Source organism: Rhynchophorus ferrugineus, unplaced genomic scaffold (genome assembly GCF_030347505.1).
Source record: "Rhynchophorus ferrugineus isolate W39M unplaced genomic scaffold, kcgeb_rfMv2 rfM9, whole genome shotgun sequence".
NCBI classification, from domain to species: domain Eukaryota; kingdom Metazoa; phylum Arthropoda; class Insecta; order Coleoptera; family Curculionidae; genus Rhynchophorus; species Rhynchophorus ferrugineus.
Window position 1 is genome coordinate 4,596,826 of NW_027472588.1, and position 14,644 is coordinate 4,611,469.

General features: G+C 33.6%; 1 protein-coding gene across 4 annotated transcripts in view; it reads left to right on the forward strand.

The window, feature by feature from the left end:
• Positions 1-14,644, forward strand: part of LOC143201948 (uncharacterized) — a 65,395-nt gene that overhangs the window by 48,315 nt on the left and 2,436 nt on the right. For 2 of the 4 annotated variants that reach the window (XM_076413173.1, XM_076413174.1), the window contains exons 2-5: positions 1,284-1,418; positions 12,542-12,764; positions 12,820-12,985; positions 13,129-13,514. In XM_076413173.1, coding sequence (XP_076269288.1) covers positions 1,368-1,418; positions 12,542-12,764; positions 12,820-12,985; positions 13,129-13,514 — 826 coding nt within the window. In that variant the 5' untranslated portion in view covers positions 1,284-1,367. Of the gene's footprint in view, positions 1-465; positions 598-1,283; positions 1,420-12,541; positions 12,765-12,819; positions 12,986-13,128; positions 13,515-14,644 lie in introns of those variants that run through there. The other 2 variants (XM_076413175.1, XM_076413176.1) reach the window with 2 other exon arrangements.

Here is a 14,644-nt window from a genome sequence, read left to right on the forward strand (position 1 = left end):
GCTGATTTAAGGAATATTGAATTGTAGACTTTGAATTTCAGTGTTGCGCCAAAGACAATGAAAAATAATGATGATAATGATTCATTATATAAGCGAAATTAACATACTAAAGCTGTTACTTGAACATTTATTGGGAAAAAGGTTCCAGTCACAAAAAAAGACTGTTAAGTTTCCTTTTGACAGTGTTTTTAACACTAAACTTTTTTAGGTAGGGAACAAACAGCGTATGAGGTGAATAAAGACTTGATTTTAGTTAAAAAATATATTTCAATTTTTAGTTTTATTAATAGATAGTGTTGGTTATAATTACTATTGCATTTTAACAATAGTACAATTGTCACTTTTTCTTATTTTTTTATATTTTAAAGTCTGCTTTTATCAACTAGGGATTTATCTGGATCGGACCTACAGTTTAACGTGGGCTCTGAACCACGGCATTCTCGGCATTAAGCCTACCGACTAGGGAGTAACCAACTTAGAAATCATCCCAGAAGATATTGGGTCTTACCCAGCCTGGTTACTGGCGTCACTGGGATCGTTTTTCTTGTCGGATTTTACCATACCCCATCGGGATTCGAACCCGCGACTATCACAACCGTAAGTGGACCGTTCTGTCGCCTTTACCACTGCGCCAACCAAGCCGGTTTCTTATTTTTCTATAAATATATGAATTTGACTTGCATCAAGGACACAAATATATCTACAAGACTTGGAAAATGAATTATTAAGTTATTTTCTATGCTCACTAACCATGTAAAGTAAGCATTTAAGGATTTGAAGGATTAAACAGAATCCAATCGGATTACAGATCATGTTATATCTGACAAATTACTATGTATGTATGTTTGTTCCCTTCCTAGTTTCAATTTCCACTTATTTGCTTTCATGTATGCCAAACGATTGCGATTATATTATTTACTTTTGAAAGGATAAAGGTGAGGTAATTTCGTATTTAACACTGTATTCAAATAATTTCTTTTATCTTGGAATTAATTGATTCATATTTATTTACTCCATTAATAATGGATTGATGAGCTATATATTTAATTAATTTAGTAATTAAAAAAATTCCAGAAAACTTATATTAGAAATAAATATATACGTGATAAGATTTAGTGAAAGTAAAATAAACCGCAGGTTTTAAACCGCATTGTTTAAACATCAATATATTTTCATAGGAAAAACAGTTTTAACTATTACGAAATATCGGCCAGTCCGAGCTTTTTGAATGGTTATAAATCATGACGAAACTGTTAAATAAGCTCAGTTAATATTTTTTTCAGCATCGCCGCTAAAGAGACCATGTTCAAGCCCATGTGAGTGATGTAACCCAGATCTGTATTCGAGCGAGTCCCATTATTTTCACCATGTCTGCCAGTTTGGTAAACTGTGTCATCTTTTGTTTTGCGTTAGTGAGCGGTAAGTAAAGGTCACAGCTATAATAAAAAGACGTGTTTGTGGTAAAGTTGTATTTGCATTTAAAAAGGTTCGACGCCACGAATAGGTCAGACGACGTTTAGTGTTTTGCGTGGCCGGAATTAACATTTTAAATTAAATTTTAGGGTGAACCGCTGGTTTATCACAGTTTTCTGAATAGGTCTGGGTACTTTATGTAACTTTGTCTCCAATAAATAAAAAAATTTATTCAACATTTTAAGATTTATTTAAAATATTGAGTGTATGAATAATTTCCATTGCAATGTTGTCCCATTTTTCTGTTGTAAATCTTTCCATAACGAATCAATTGTGTTGATGTTTCACTATTTTTCTGACCGGAGAAGATGCTTGATGCTATTTTGATTCTCCTAAAACTAAGATTGAACTGTTTTAGCTGGGCGAATAGGCGTATTATCCCATAGCTTATCACTTGGCCGGCAATATCGTGCTATTCAACTGGTTATCACCTTAACATCACTAGTCGGATTACTGCGAGTGCACATCACATGCTTGACTGTAGGAGGCAGGCTTGCTTTGTGATACAATACAGACTAACCGAGATAGAATCTATAGTCTATCCAAAGTTATTTTGTCCATATGTTATCTAAATTTGTGACGTCAAAACGTCGAAAGGTTGCCTTATGAACTCTGCGTTTTAGTTCGGTTTGGCTTTGACATACAAGAAAATTCTAATCTAAATAAAATAATTAAAAAAAAATACTGATATCAAATATAATTTAATTTAACAATATAATAAATCTAGTGTATATATTATCGAAGGAATTAAAACTACAAGTACATAGTTATAATAGTTTGTAGGTTAGGATTATGTTTGATTATATTTACATTGAACTCTTTTTCATACCACCTATGAGAGTTCTAGGAGCTTTCCTAGTTGTATCCTCTGGAGGCTTAATCCACCTAATTAACAATTGTATATCCAAGTAATATGTTTTACTTTCATTAGAGAGCATATTTACCTTTTACGACTAGTTCTTGTGTCGTTCTGTACAGTGTTTCCTTGTGAAGACGTTTTGATATCACTGTATTTCTCCTTCGTTTGTTCTGTTAATACTAATACACTTCATTCTCCTTAATGCATTTGCTATATCTGCAAAATACTTACTATTCTTTCTGTCCTGACACATTTTAATCAAATGCTCATATATATTCTGAACAATTACACACATATTTGTGCACATATATTTTACACACTACAATAACATTTCTTAGTTATCACATATTAATTATATACTCACCTTTACTTCTTTCCACTCTCATTACCCTATATTAGAAATTGGCAGCATTTAATCATATTCAGAAAGTTTCATTCAAGTGAATAACTAAGATGCAAATACAATACAATAAACATTTATTTTGGCTGCATTGGTTTGCTACTAGTCAATTTGATGACTTAAAGTAACCCCCATATTTACACCCCAAAAGTCCAAACGAGCTTTACTATTAACCATTAAATCAATCTCTTTGACCATAGGTCAAGCTGGACGTATCTTTCGACCAACCAGTACAGTTATTTAATTTTGGTTTAACAAGATGGTTCTAATTTAGTTTCTCGTCATATTTTGCTGATTCTTTCAATTGATATAATTAGTTTCAAGCGTATCTCCATAAATCTGACGCACAATTTCATTCACTCATCAGTAGTAATATATCGTACACATTGTACGACGAGATTTTAAACATATATTGTTTTGACATTTTTAATCTCATCTAATCTCTTAATTTACTCCCAGTGCATTAAATATATTTTATTGTATTAAGTTTTCCAATAAATCTAATACTGGCTGTTTATTTTTCTTATATTATTGTAATTGAGGATTTGAAACGTATATGAAACAACAATTTCACAAGAGGTTCTATAAATATTCTAGAATATGAGCGTACACCTGCTTTAAATGATTACCCAATGTTTGTTATGAATATTTACTTTCATTTTTTCTTGTATTGATAGCGATATAATGTAGATATCTTTTAATATACGGGTACTGTTCATCATAGTTTCTTTTTGTGTATGCTTTAATATGTTTTTTTTAATCCAATATAATAATCGGTGTTTAAACTTGGAGCAAAACAGGTCCCATTGAAAAGTCCCCGGCCTACCATAGTAAAACAGATTTTTTTTGGCAAAATTAGTTTCTTCAAGGGTGATACTCCGATCATAGTGACCCTTTAACTTTTCGATACCATTTTTATAGTACGATTTGTCCTTTGCTTCAAAATAGGCCTCAGTTTCTTTGCTTCAGTCCTTCCTTTTTAAATATACGATTTCATTCGTTGTCACATATTGACGCAAGAACTCGGGATTATTACGCTTGATCATCTTCAGACACTGCTCCGAATCATCAACTCGTCGTTGTTTTTGGTCAAAAGTGAGCTCGCGCGGCATCCACTTTACACAGAGCTTTCTCATACCCAAATATTTGTGAATGAATAGATGTACACGTTCAGTTCATATCTTTAAGTGTCTGCTATTCCATTCAATTTCAATTTACGGTCATTCAAAATCATTTTATTGATTTTTTTAATGTTTTGTTACCGACCAACAAACTCTTTTGGACGTCCACTGCGTTCATCTTCTTCGGTGCTCATTTCACTACGTCTGAACTTAGCATACCAATCCTTTCCTGGGCAGTGTCCGGAAACTCGGCATCAAGCCAAGTTGTTGCTCATCAAGCGAAATTCTTGTTATCTATTTTTTTCACAATAACAAAAGTTGTTTCACGCAAAATGCTATAAGTTCTCAAACTAATGATCCGATAGTGTATGTATAATGATCCTAACTAAAAAACATATGGATTTAATTCTAATAGCGCCATCTATGTGTCAGGGCGGGGACTTTTCAATTGTCCTGTTAAGTGAATAACCGAAGAAGGGATCAAATTATTGATCGCAGATAGGTAACTAGCGATTTTAATTTTAAAAGATCGTGCGAGCTGGCACCCATTTTGCACAGAGCTTTCTCATACCCAAATATTCGTGAATGATATGATGTACACTTTCAGTTGATATCTTTAGAGAGTCATTCAAAAATTTTGTGGATTTTTTATTATTTTCGTCGGTAACAACCTCTTTTGGGTGTCCATTGCGTTCACCGTCTTCGGTGCTCATTTCACCACGTCTAAACTTAGCATACCAATCCTTGATGTTGTTTTTCCTGGGGCAGTGTTCAGAAACTGGGTATCAAGCCAAGTTTTTGCTTCAACTGTATTTTTCCCTTCAAAAAGCAATATCTTATCAACACGCGAAATTTCTTTTTATCCAATTTTTTCACAATAACAAAAGTTGCTGCACTCAAAATGCTACAATTCACAAACTAATGATCCGGCAGCTGTCAAATTTATACACGCATCTTTTGAGGGTTAGGGCTAACTAAAAAACATACGACTTTAATTCTAATAACGCCATCTATGCGTCAGGCCGGGGACTTCGATTGATTTGTTATGCATCGGTGTATTAATCCCACAATAATCTTGCTTGTAAATTGTTGCTAGTACAACAGAACAATAGTATTAAATTAATTTGTCAATTATGACTATACTATGAGTATCTAACATAATTTTTTTAATTACAACTTTTTAAATTGGTGTCGGACATAGCTAAGGCTGATGGATATGTAGTGTACAAGGGAACTTTCTATCCCAAGAGGGCTTCTGAGTTACAGGAGCAAGCATTTGGCATTTTTGGTCTAGTCCTTCGCTCACTTTATTCAGTTGGTAGCGTAACCTTCTGTAGTTACCTTAGTTGCAGTAAGTTGTATGTTCAAGTTTTATTAATTTTTTTGATCTACTTTAAACGCCTAGTTTTACCTAGGTTAGCAGAACTGGGATCGTTCTTCTTCGTCGGATTTTATACCCTTATCTGAATTACCAAGCTGGAAAAGATTTGTTTAATAAAGTGATTATTTTAGAGCAACTATTAACTTAGGATATTACGTTATATATTGAAAAAGGACATAAGGGGGTCACATATACTCTATTGTCTATAGCATAAAAGTGCTATAGATATTAACTATAGCTTGTTGATATGTTATTTCGATATTAAAAAGAGTACCGTTCAGGATATTGACATATACGTCAAACGGTTATGTAAATATATGAAGCTGTTGGCTGTAGATTTCTCAAAATCCGTGAAGAAACCATTGAAACCCAAAGGAATGGCTGTTAATATTTGGTTTTGGAATGGTGACACTACTGGCACCTATTTATATCGAGAGATAGATGGGTAATAGTTGTAAAACCATTAACCTTTACGCATTCATGTTGGACATCACGTTCTCAGTCGTTTTGGACACGTTCATTGGGTTGGACTCAGCTATAATTTGACGAACTCCTAAGACTGATGGTCTCCAATGAACCACTAACGAGTATTTAAAGAAAATGTCTTCTGGTGAAAAGGAACCACAGGTGTACTAAGAAATTGAGTTAAGAAGCACCTTATATTCATTCGACAGGACAAGCTATTATAAAAGTAAACATATTTTGATTAATATAATATTTCTCACATATATTTGCTTATTTTGCAACTTGCTTACACTTTTATATAAATTACTGGCCTTTGATGCTGCTGCGTCATCAGCTAAAACGACAATGGTAGCAACTTCTATGACATATCACATTCCAAATATCTGAAACAACATTTTATTTAAGATTTTTTAATAAAAAAAAAAAAGGTGTTCTATATCATCACAACAGGGAAAATGTTCGATAATAAAATAATTTATTTTAATTTTACATAAATACACAAGTATATTTATACGAGGGTCGTTCGATAAGTTTTAAAAATTTATTTGTTTTTCATATGACCTTCTAAATAACTAGTATAGTTTTTAGCTAAAGTTTTTAGTAAAGTTTTTAACTAAAGTATAGTTTTTAGCCAAACTTTTTCAACAATTTTTATTATTTAAAAGAAAATGTTCGAGTTTTGAGCCGTATTTTAATACCGAAAAGTTCGAGGAAACGAAGGGAAAATGTTTTTTACTCCGAAAAAAGATCAAAACTGAGTTAAAGAGATTAAATTCATGAGACATTTGATTTTGTATTTCGGACTGCTTGCCATAAATCATTTAGAGATCAAAAGGTTGATCAGCTGCTAAGCTGTCTGAAAGTTCTTGGAGAGTTTGAGCGCAGTTTCATTCAGTGTTTCATTTCATTGTTTTTTTAGTCCTCCAGATCGTTTTTTGTCATTGGCATTTAAATCATTACCTTTAACAATATATAACAATAGGCCAAGGGCACTGCCCAGCGGAATACTTGAATATATTGCATGTGGTTCAGTGTATTCATCACCCTGTTTCACAATGAAATGTCTGTCTGGGAAATATGACTTTAGTAGTTGAAAGTGCGGAACATATCTAGTTAGTATTAGGCAGAAAAGTCGCTTTAATTTTGTTGATAATATTTAAATTAACGGTTAAGATTACTGGTGAATGATCAGATGACATGTTAAGCATGATTCAGATTTACATATTTTAGTATCAGTAGCTTTGGGGGCACCGAAATATACACGAACGCGAATTTTGTTTGTATGTATTTTTTTATTAATTACATCTTTCATTCGATATGCTTAGTACAATCTTAATTTACATAAAAATGTATTACGAGTGCTCTGTTATACTTGCATTAATATACAAGCAAGGCATGTATGGGATTAATACATCGGTATGTATTTCCCAAATTAGAATAAAACTAATCTACTTAATCTAAACTTAAAATTACATTTATACATTAAACTAGTTCTTGTGGTTTGCCCTTCGATACTCTGATTTTCTGCGTGTTATCCAGGTTGGTTTATAGGTCCAAATATGTTTTATGATTGACTGATAAACCAATGTCTTTGATTTTAGATCAAGGTGAAAGTATCTCCCGACTAACCAGTACAGTTGGGTCACTCTGAGCCTAATTAGCTCTGTTTTTTGTCTCACATGATGTTTGTATTTGAAGGGCAATATGGTGATTTGCCAGGAAAAATATTCCGTAAATTATTTGCCTTCCTTGCTTTAACTAGTTCTCTGCTAAAGAAACATTGAACGACTCTCGTATATCTGGGAAATTACGTAATGTTATTTTTGCCCGATCAACGGTCTATGTATATTTTGATCGCGAACTTATTATAATAGAGAATAATTTGGACATTGCAAAAATAATCTAACTTGTGAGATTCCTCGAGAAGGTGGGTTTAGTGTTTACTGGAAAAATTAGGTCGATTCCGTTTATTATAATCGTAAAAAACGTAATATCTGTTTATATTAGATATCCATCGGTGCTTGTGGAAGTCATTTTTAAACTAGGTCACGTTACTTTAATTTTTTCTAAAGAATTAATGTTGTAGGTATGGCTGTGCCATATCATACGTTTCATAGTTGGGCTTGTTTATCTGCTTTTGTATTAATTTTTTTAACGTTTAACGATGTCTTAAAAATATAGTGTTGCTAATTTTAACTTGCCGGTTTCGCGGTAATGGACCATGCGATCTGATCTGATCTGGGATGGTCTCTAAGTTGGTTAATCTTCATTCATCAGTCGGAGGGCTGAATGCTGATGATCTTGGTTTGGAGCCGACGTTTAGTAAATGACTCAGTCCAGATGTACAGATAAAAATGAGATTCTAAAACATACTAGGTGTTTCAAAAGATATAATAATATTTAATGGATTTTTTAATTATTAAATAATAAAACGAAATAAAAGCCTATAGACCTATATCACTGCTGCCAGTAAAATCTAAGGTTTTTGAAAACCTCCAGTTGAAAAGAATAAAACCGATCATATAGAGAAGAGAAATCTAATACCAACCCACCAGTTTTGGTTTATTAACAAACATTCAACAGTTGACCAGGTCCATAGAATAACAGACGTTATTAAAAAAGCTTACGAAAGTAAATAAGTATACTCAGCAATATTCTTAGATGTAGCACAAGTCTTGTCGATAAGGTTTGGCATGAAGGCCTTGTTCATAAACTACAGAAAATTGTACCAAAACCAACACACCGAACTATTAAAATCGTACGTTACAGCCAGAATGTTTAGAGTTAAACGAGAAGGAATAAAAGAAGCTACAGCAAGTGTACCACAAAGAAGTGTACTAAGGACAATGCTTTATCTACTCTACCAGAGCAGGACACAAAAGAATCAAACCATCTGATCTTGTGTAGTGTTGTATAGTTAGGTTCATTTAATAAAAAATACAGCTGTGACATATATAAACATTATTTCATCAGATATTGTGATAGGGCCGATGAGTCCTCCTAGTTATATACCTAGATTTAAGTTATCATAAAGACAAATTGTAGATTAGTCGGAAACGACTAGTAACAATAACAATTAATTTTTTTTTTTATTTATTACTCTTCGTGAGTCCACAATCTGCCCTATTGGCAATAAGTATTTCTTCTGTTTATATTATATATACATGGCATGTAGAAAATCACTTCATTAAGCAATCTTCTGTATAAAATATTATCTTAATTAATTAGTCTTATTCTAATGCTTATTCTAAACTCTACATATGTCCAGTAATCAGATCAGGTGGTGTTAAACGTTTTAGTCTACGCACTTCACTATCACGTCGCATATTTAGCTGATTAGCGAGTACATTGGGATGCACTGACACTCTTTCGAAGTACTTCACACAAACACGTTGGATTACACTCGTTATAGGTTCTAGAGGAATATCGCGTTGTATCACTTTATTTGAAATATAGTACGGAGCATCAACAATGGCACGCAACACCTTATTTTGGAACCGTTGAATGATGGATATATTAGATTTGCTAGCGGTACCCCATAGTTGAATTCCATATGTCCAAATGGGCTTGAGTATAGACTCATACAGCAATACCTTGTTATCTAATGATAACTTGGAATAACAATTAAATAATAAAAAAAAACTCACTACATACTCGTTACATTAGCTCAACGTTAACATATTTCTGCCAAATAGCCAATACACTCTTTTAAATATAATATATATAGTTCTAGTATGTCTCCAGTCGCTAATCCATTTGTGAATCTTCTTGACTGCTACTTGTACTTTTTTTGTAGACCTAGGAAGAGCTATTTCTTTTGTCATGATAACTGTGTTGTCGGTAAATGTTCCAAGTACTTTACTTAGTACTTTATTTTGTCGTTGGGATATCCGCAGTGTAGAGCAGATATAAGATTGGTTCCAATTACAATCCTGGGGAACTCTAGCCGAAATAGGTTTAAGTGTTGAGGCTCAAAAGCGAGACTCTAAAGTTTCGTTTGAAAAGATATGTTTCTAGCAGTCGACAGTATTTTTGCGGTAGCAATTTGCTTATTTTGTAGATTAATCCCAAATGCCATACCCAAAAGCTTGTGAGACGCCTAGGAATATTGCAGGGCAGCCTTTCTTTTCTTCGAATGCCTTTTCAACATCCACTGTTACTAACAGTAACAGTAACTGCTGTGCTCTGATAGGTCTGTAAGATCTAACTTATTCTGCAGGTTTGTCAGGTCTCTAAGTTATTTTGAGGCATATTTTTGTGTCCTGCATATCTTCCGTAAATTTCTAATTGGTTTGTTCTGTGAATTGGTTTATTTAAATGTTTGGTTGCCTTTCAAAGGGAACCGTTGGTTGGCTTTGCTATTATTTGAATATATTTATCAAGAAAGATGTTGAAAAATACTTTATTGTCCTACTTAAGAAGCCTCCGATTGAAATCAGGCTGTTATTTTTGAACCTATTGAATTTTGTGGTAATCTAGCATTAGGTCTTTGTTTAAAATATGGTGTAATGATGATTTATACACTTTTAAAGCACTTAAGCTCTTTTGATTTTAAAAATTCGGATTGTCATGAACAAATACGTTACGTTTCCTACTATACTTGATGAATATAGTCTAGACTAATGATTGATAATAACTAAAAAGCAATATAGTTTTAATTAAAAAAATAAGTCTTCGTTACTATATATTAATATTTTATACACCTACTCACAGAATTTTAAATTTTGCATTTATATTTGTTGTTTTTTATTATGATTAACTTGCAGGAAATTTTATTAATTAATTGAGTCCCATAAAACAGCATCATGCCACCCATTAGTCAATTTTCCAATGTTGCTTTAGAATAACTATAATATATTATACAAGTAAAATTGTACATTAATTATTTTTATCCTTTTGACTTCACAATTGCCATAACAATTTTATTTGTTCAACGCCTCCACGATTTAGTCATTAATCTTGGTATTATTCATTTGTTTACTTGTTGTATGGATAGGAGAGGGGAGCAGAGTTATCTCATCGTTTATCAGTGTGATGGTTAGTAAGTTCTATTTTTTTATATTACGTTTCAATTGTAAGAAGTACTGAAGAATAGTTTAACCGTTCTTCAGTCATTCAAACATTAATTCTTAATTATGAAAACTTCGTCAAGTCCGGAATAACGATATGTTTTAGAGTGATCCATTTTTATTTTCTTCATTTTCATTTCTATTGAAGATGAAAAGGCATAAAAGTCCAAACTAAATGTGTACATATTGTAATTGGTAATTATTTTATTCAGACTTTTCACTGATACATGACTCAAATTGATCACTTGATTGGTATGCGTTTCTAGCTTTTAGATCAAGAACAAATTGTTGATATTACTTTTAGGCCCATTTTTATGGACGCGAATTGAGTCTCACCCCCAGAGAACTAACTCTTTAGTGTTGACAGTTTTTGGCATGAGTTTTTTCATCACTGAAATTTGTCGCCTATGTAGTTCTCTTTTTATGTTGTAAATTAAATATAACAGGTCAATTGACAAGTCTACCATAGTCAAACACATTTTTTTGGTAAAATTAGTTTTTTTTTATTCAATATAATTTCCTTCAATAGTGATACACAAATAATAACGACCCTCCAAATTTTCGATACAATTTTTGTAGTACGATTTGTCCTTTGCTTCAAAATATGTCCCAGTTTTGGCGATTATCTTTTCATTTGACGAACATTTCTTCCTAGTGAGCATTATTTTGAGATCTGAGAACAGGAAATAGTTGTTGGGGACTAGATCTGGAGAATACGGTGGATGAGGAAGCAATTCGAAGCTCAATTAATGGATTTTTGTCATCATTTTCACTGACTTGTGGCACGGTGTATTGTCTTGGTGAAGCACCACTTTGTTTTTCTTCAAATCCGGCCGTTTCTCGACGATTTCGTCCTTCAAACGGTCCAATAACGCTATGTAATAGTCGCTGTTGGTGGTCCTTCCTTTTTCAAGGTAGTCAATGAAAATTAATCTATGCGCATCCCAAAATACAGACGCCATAACTTTGCCAGCCGACTGTTGCGTTTCCCCACGCTTTGAAGGGTTCATCGTGTGCGGTTCACTCGGATGACTGCCGATTGGACTTCGGAGTGAAATGATGGTTTGATGGAAAGGCCATGTGTCATCCATTGTCACATATCAACAAAAACTTGGGTTTATTACGCCTGATCATCTTCAAACACTGCTCCGAATCTTCAACTCATCGTTGTTTTTGGTCAAAAGTGAGATCGCGCGGCATCCGCTTTGCACAGACCTTTCTCATACCGAAATATTAGTGAATGATCTGATGTACGCGTTTAGTTGATATATTTAGAGTGTCTCTTATTTTATTCAAATTCAATTTTCCGTCATTCAAAATCATTTTGTGGATTTTTTAAATGTTTTCGTCGGCAAAAACCTCTTTTGGGCGTCCACTGTGTTTACCGTCTTCGGTGTTCATTTCATCACGTCTAAACTTAGCATACCAATCCTTGATGGTTGATTTTCCTGGCGCGAAATTCCATTTAATCCATTTTTTTCACATTAACAAAAGCTGCTTCACTCAAAATGCTATAATTCACAAACTAATGATCCAAAAGTTGTCAAATTTATGCACGCATCTTCAGTTTTTCTAATAAGAAAATATGATTTTTTCCAAGAAAATGACAAAGTGTTTCTTTATATGAACCCTTCACTGATAATGCCATCAAAATTTAATCGATTTTTGCCAGAAAATATCGTTATTGTTAGTTAATTAATTACTGACTGAATTATTGACTATACCGAAAGCTGACAAGTTAATTATGATGAAATTAATGTTAACTATAATTATGTTTCAGTATTATCCGCCAACAGTAGCGTAAACGTAAAGAAGAAGTACATTTGTCCATCTGGTTTCATACGACTAAGCCACAGGTGCTATTACATCAGCAATGATACAGCAACGTGGCATGACGCTTATTTCCAATGCCAATCAAGACGCAGCCATCTGGCCATCATTAAGAACACCAATCAAGACAAACTGATCAGGAAAGCGTTAAGTAGCCCCGATGCAAGTACGTATCTGTCATCAATAGCTTTCGTTCGATAATTCGTGGTTTCTTGAACTAGAACCTATGGAACGATGGATCGGAGGCCGATTTGATTGGCAGAAAAAGCAGTGGAAATGGGCTGCCTCTGGAAGAAATGTCATTTTCAACGGCTTCCATCAGTCGGTCAATAAAACATACGATTTACAGTGGAGCTGTATCATCATGGATCCTCAGTTTCAATACAAGTAATTTGCATCATCATTTCTAATCAATTAATTAATTATAACCATTGCTGATTGTAAATATGATTGTACTTCATTAAAGAATCTTCACTAAAATTGAAATTTATCAACAATCTCCTTTAAACTAAACGCTAATGATTTTTTAGATGGAACCACAAAAGTTGTTTGGAAGAGAAACACTTCATATGTCACAAGAAGACCCAAACGGTAACCAGACCAACCATGAGGAATTCGCGACGGGATCAACTAAGAAACGATATACCGATCCCCGACATCTCCAACGATATTCAAGCAAACTCGAGTATATCAAAAGATCTGCGGAAGGTGTTGCCGGCTATGTCGGTAGCCAGCATGTTCCAGGTGGAAGTTAACACCAATTTGGATCCGAAATTCTCTCAGATAAAGCCGAATAAACGAAACAGGCGGAAGAGGAAGAAGGGTAACGTGAAGAAGACCCTGCAACATCGTAAAGAGTATAATAACAACAGCAATCATTCTACTGGCGAATATAAAAGAGACAGAAGAAATAAAAGTAAGCATACATCTTAGTTAAGCTATTATGAACATATATTTAAAAAAAATAAGAAGTTTTTTCTAGCAGGAGTGTTTATTTTGTGCAATAATTATTATTTTGCATTAATATATAGTAAATTGTTTAAGAAGTTCATGTAACTAAATCGAGAAAACGATATGAAATAACAGGTGGGACAAGAATACCGCTACCATGTGCTTGAATGCGCCCAATCTTGGTTATGTAGTATTTAGCTCAATTTTGCCTAAACCATTGTGTTGTCTAGACGTTCAAAATGTTATTACGTTACAAGAACGAGCATAAATAGCGAAAATATTTAAAGAAAATAATCGTTTCATTATTGCCACTCAGCCGAAATTGTGTTAAAAATATCCTAATCGGCCAGTGCCTCACAAAACCACAATTTATCGTTTATATGCGAATTTTTGGCAGTACGGTACGACAGCCGACAGGACTTGTTATGGAAGACAACAGACGTCTCGTAACACTGAAAATGTGGCTCTGGTGCACGATAGTGTTGCAGAATCTTCAGAAACATCAATTCGTAGACGTGGTTACCAGTTACACATTTCTGCACGCAATTTAAGGCGAATTTTGAAAATTGATTTGAAAATATTCCCATACAAAATTCAATTATTTTAAAACCTATTGCTGCCAAGAGATCCTGATCAATTAGTTAAGTACAGTAATGTAATCCTACGGCTCTTTGGTAAAATTGATTATTTTTCTTTTAAACTAATAATTAGCGAAGAGGCCCATTGCCTTTTCAATAGTCACGTCAACAAACAGAACAGTCGGTTTTGGGGAACATCATTACATCCACTAAAAACAAATGTATGGTTTGGTATTCATGCTGGAAACATCATTTTCCCTGTTTTTTTGAAAATGACCGGGGTGTTGCAGTTACTGTTCCTGCTGAACGGTGTCAAGACATGATTGGACATTTTCTTGTGCTTGAAATGGAAGAGCAAAGACTAGAAGTCAAGTAGTTTCAGCAAGATAGGGCCATAGCACACACATATCGTTTAACAATTCAATTATTGAATGACATTTTTCTACGAAGACTTATTTCGCGAAGTTGCGATTTGGCATGACTAGCCAGATATTCGTCACAAAATTGAGGAAATTCA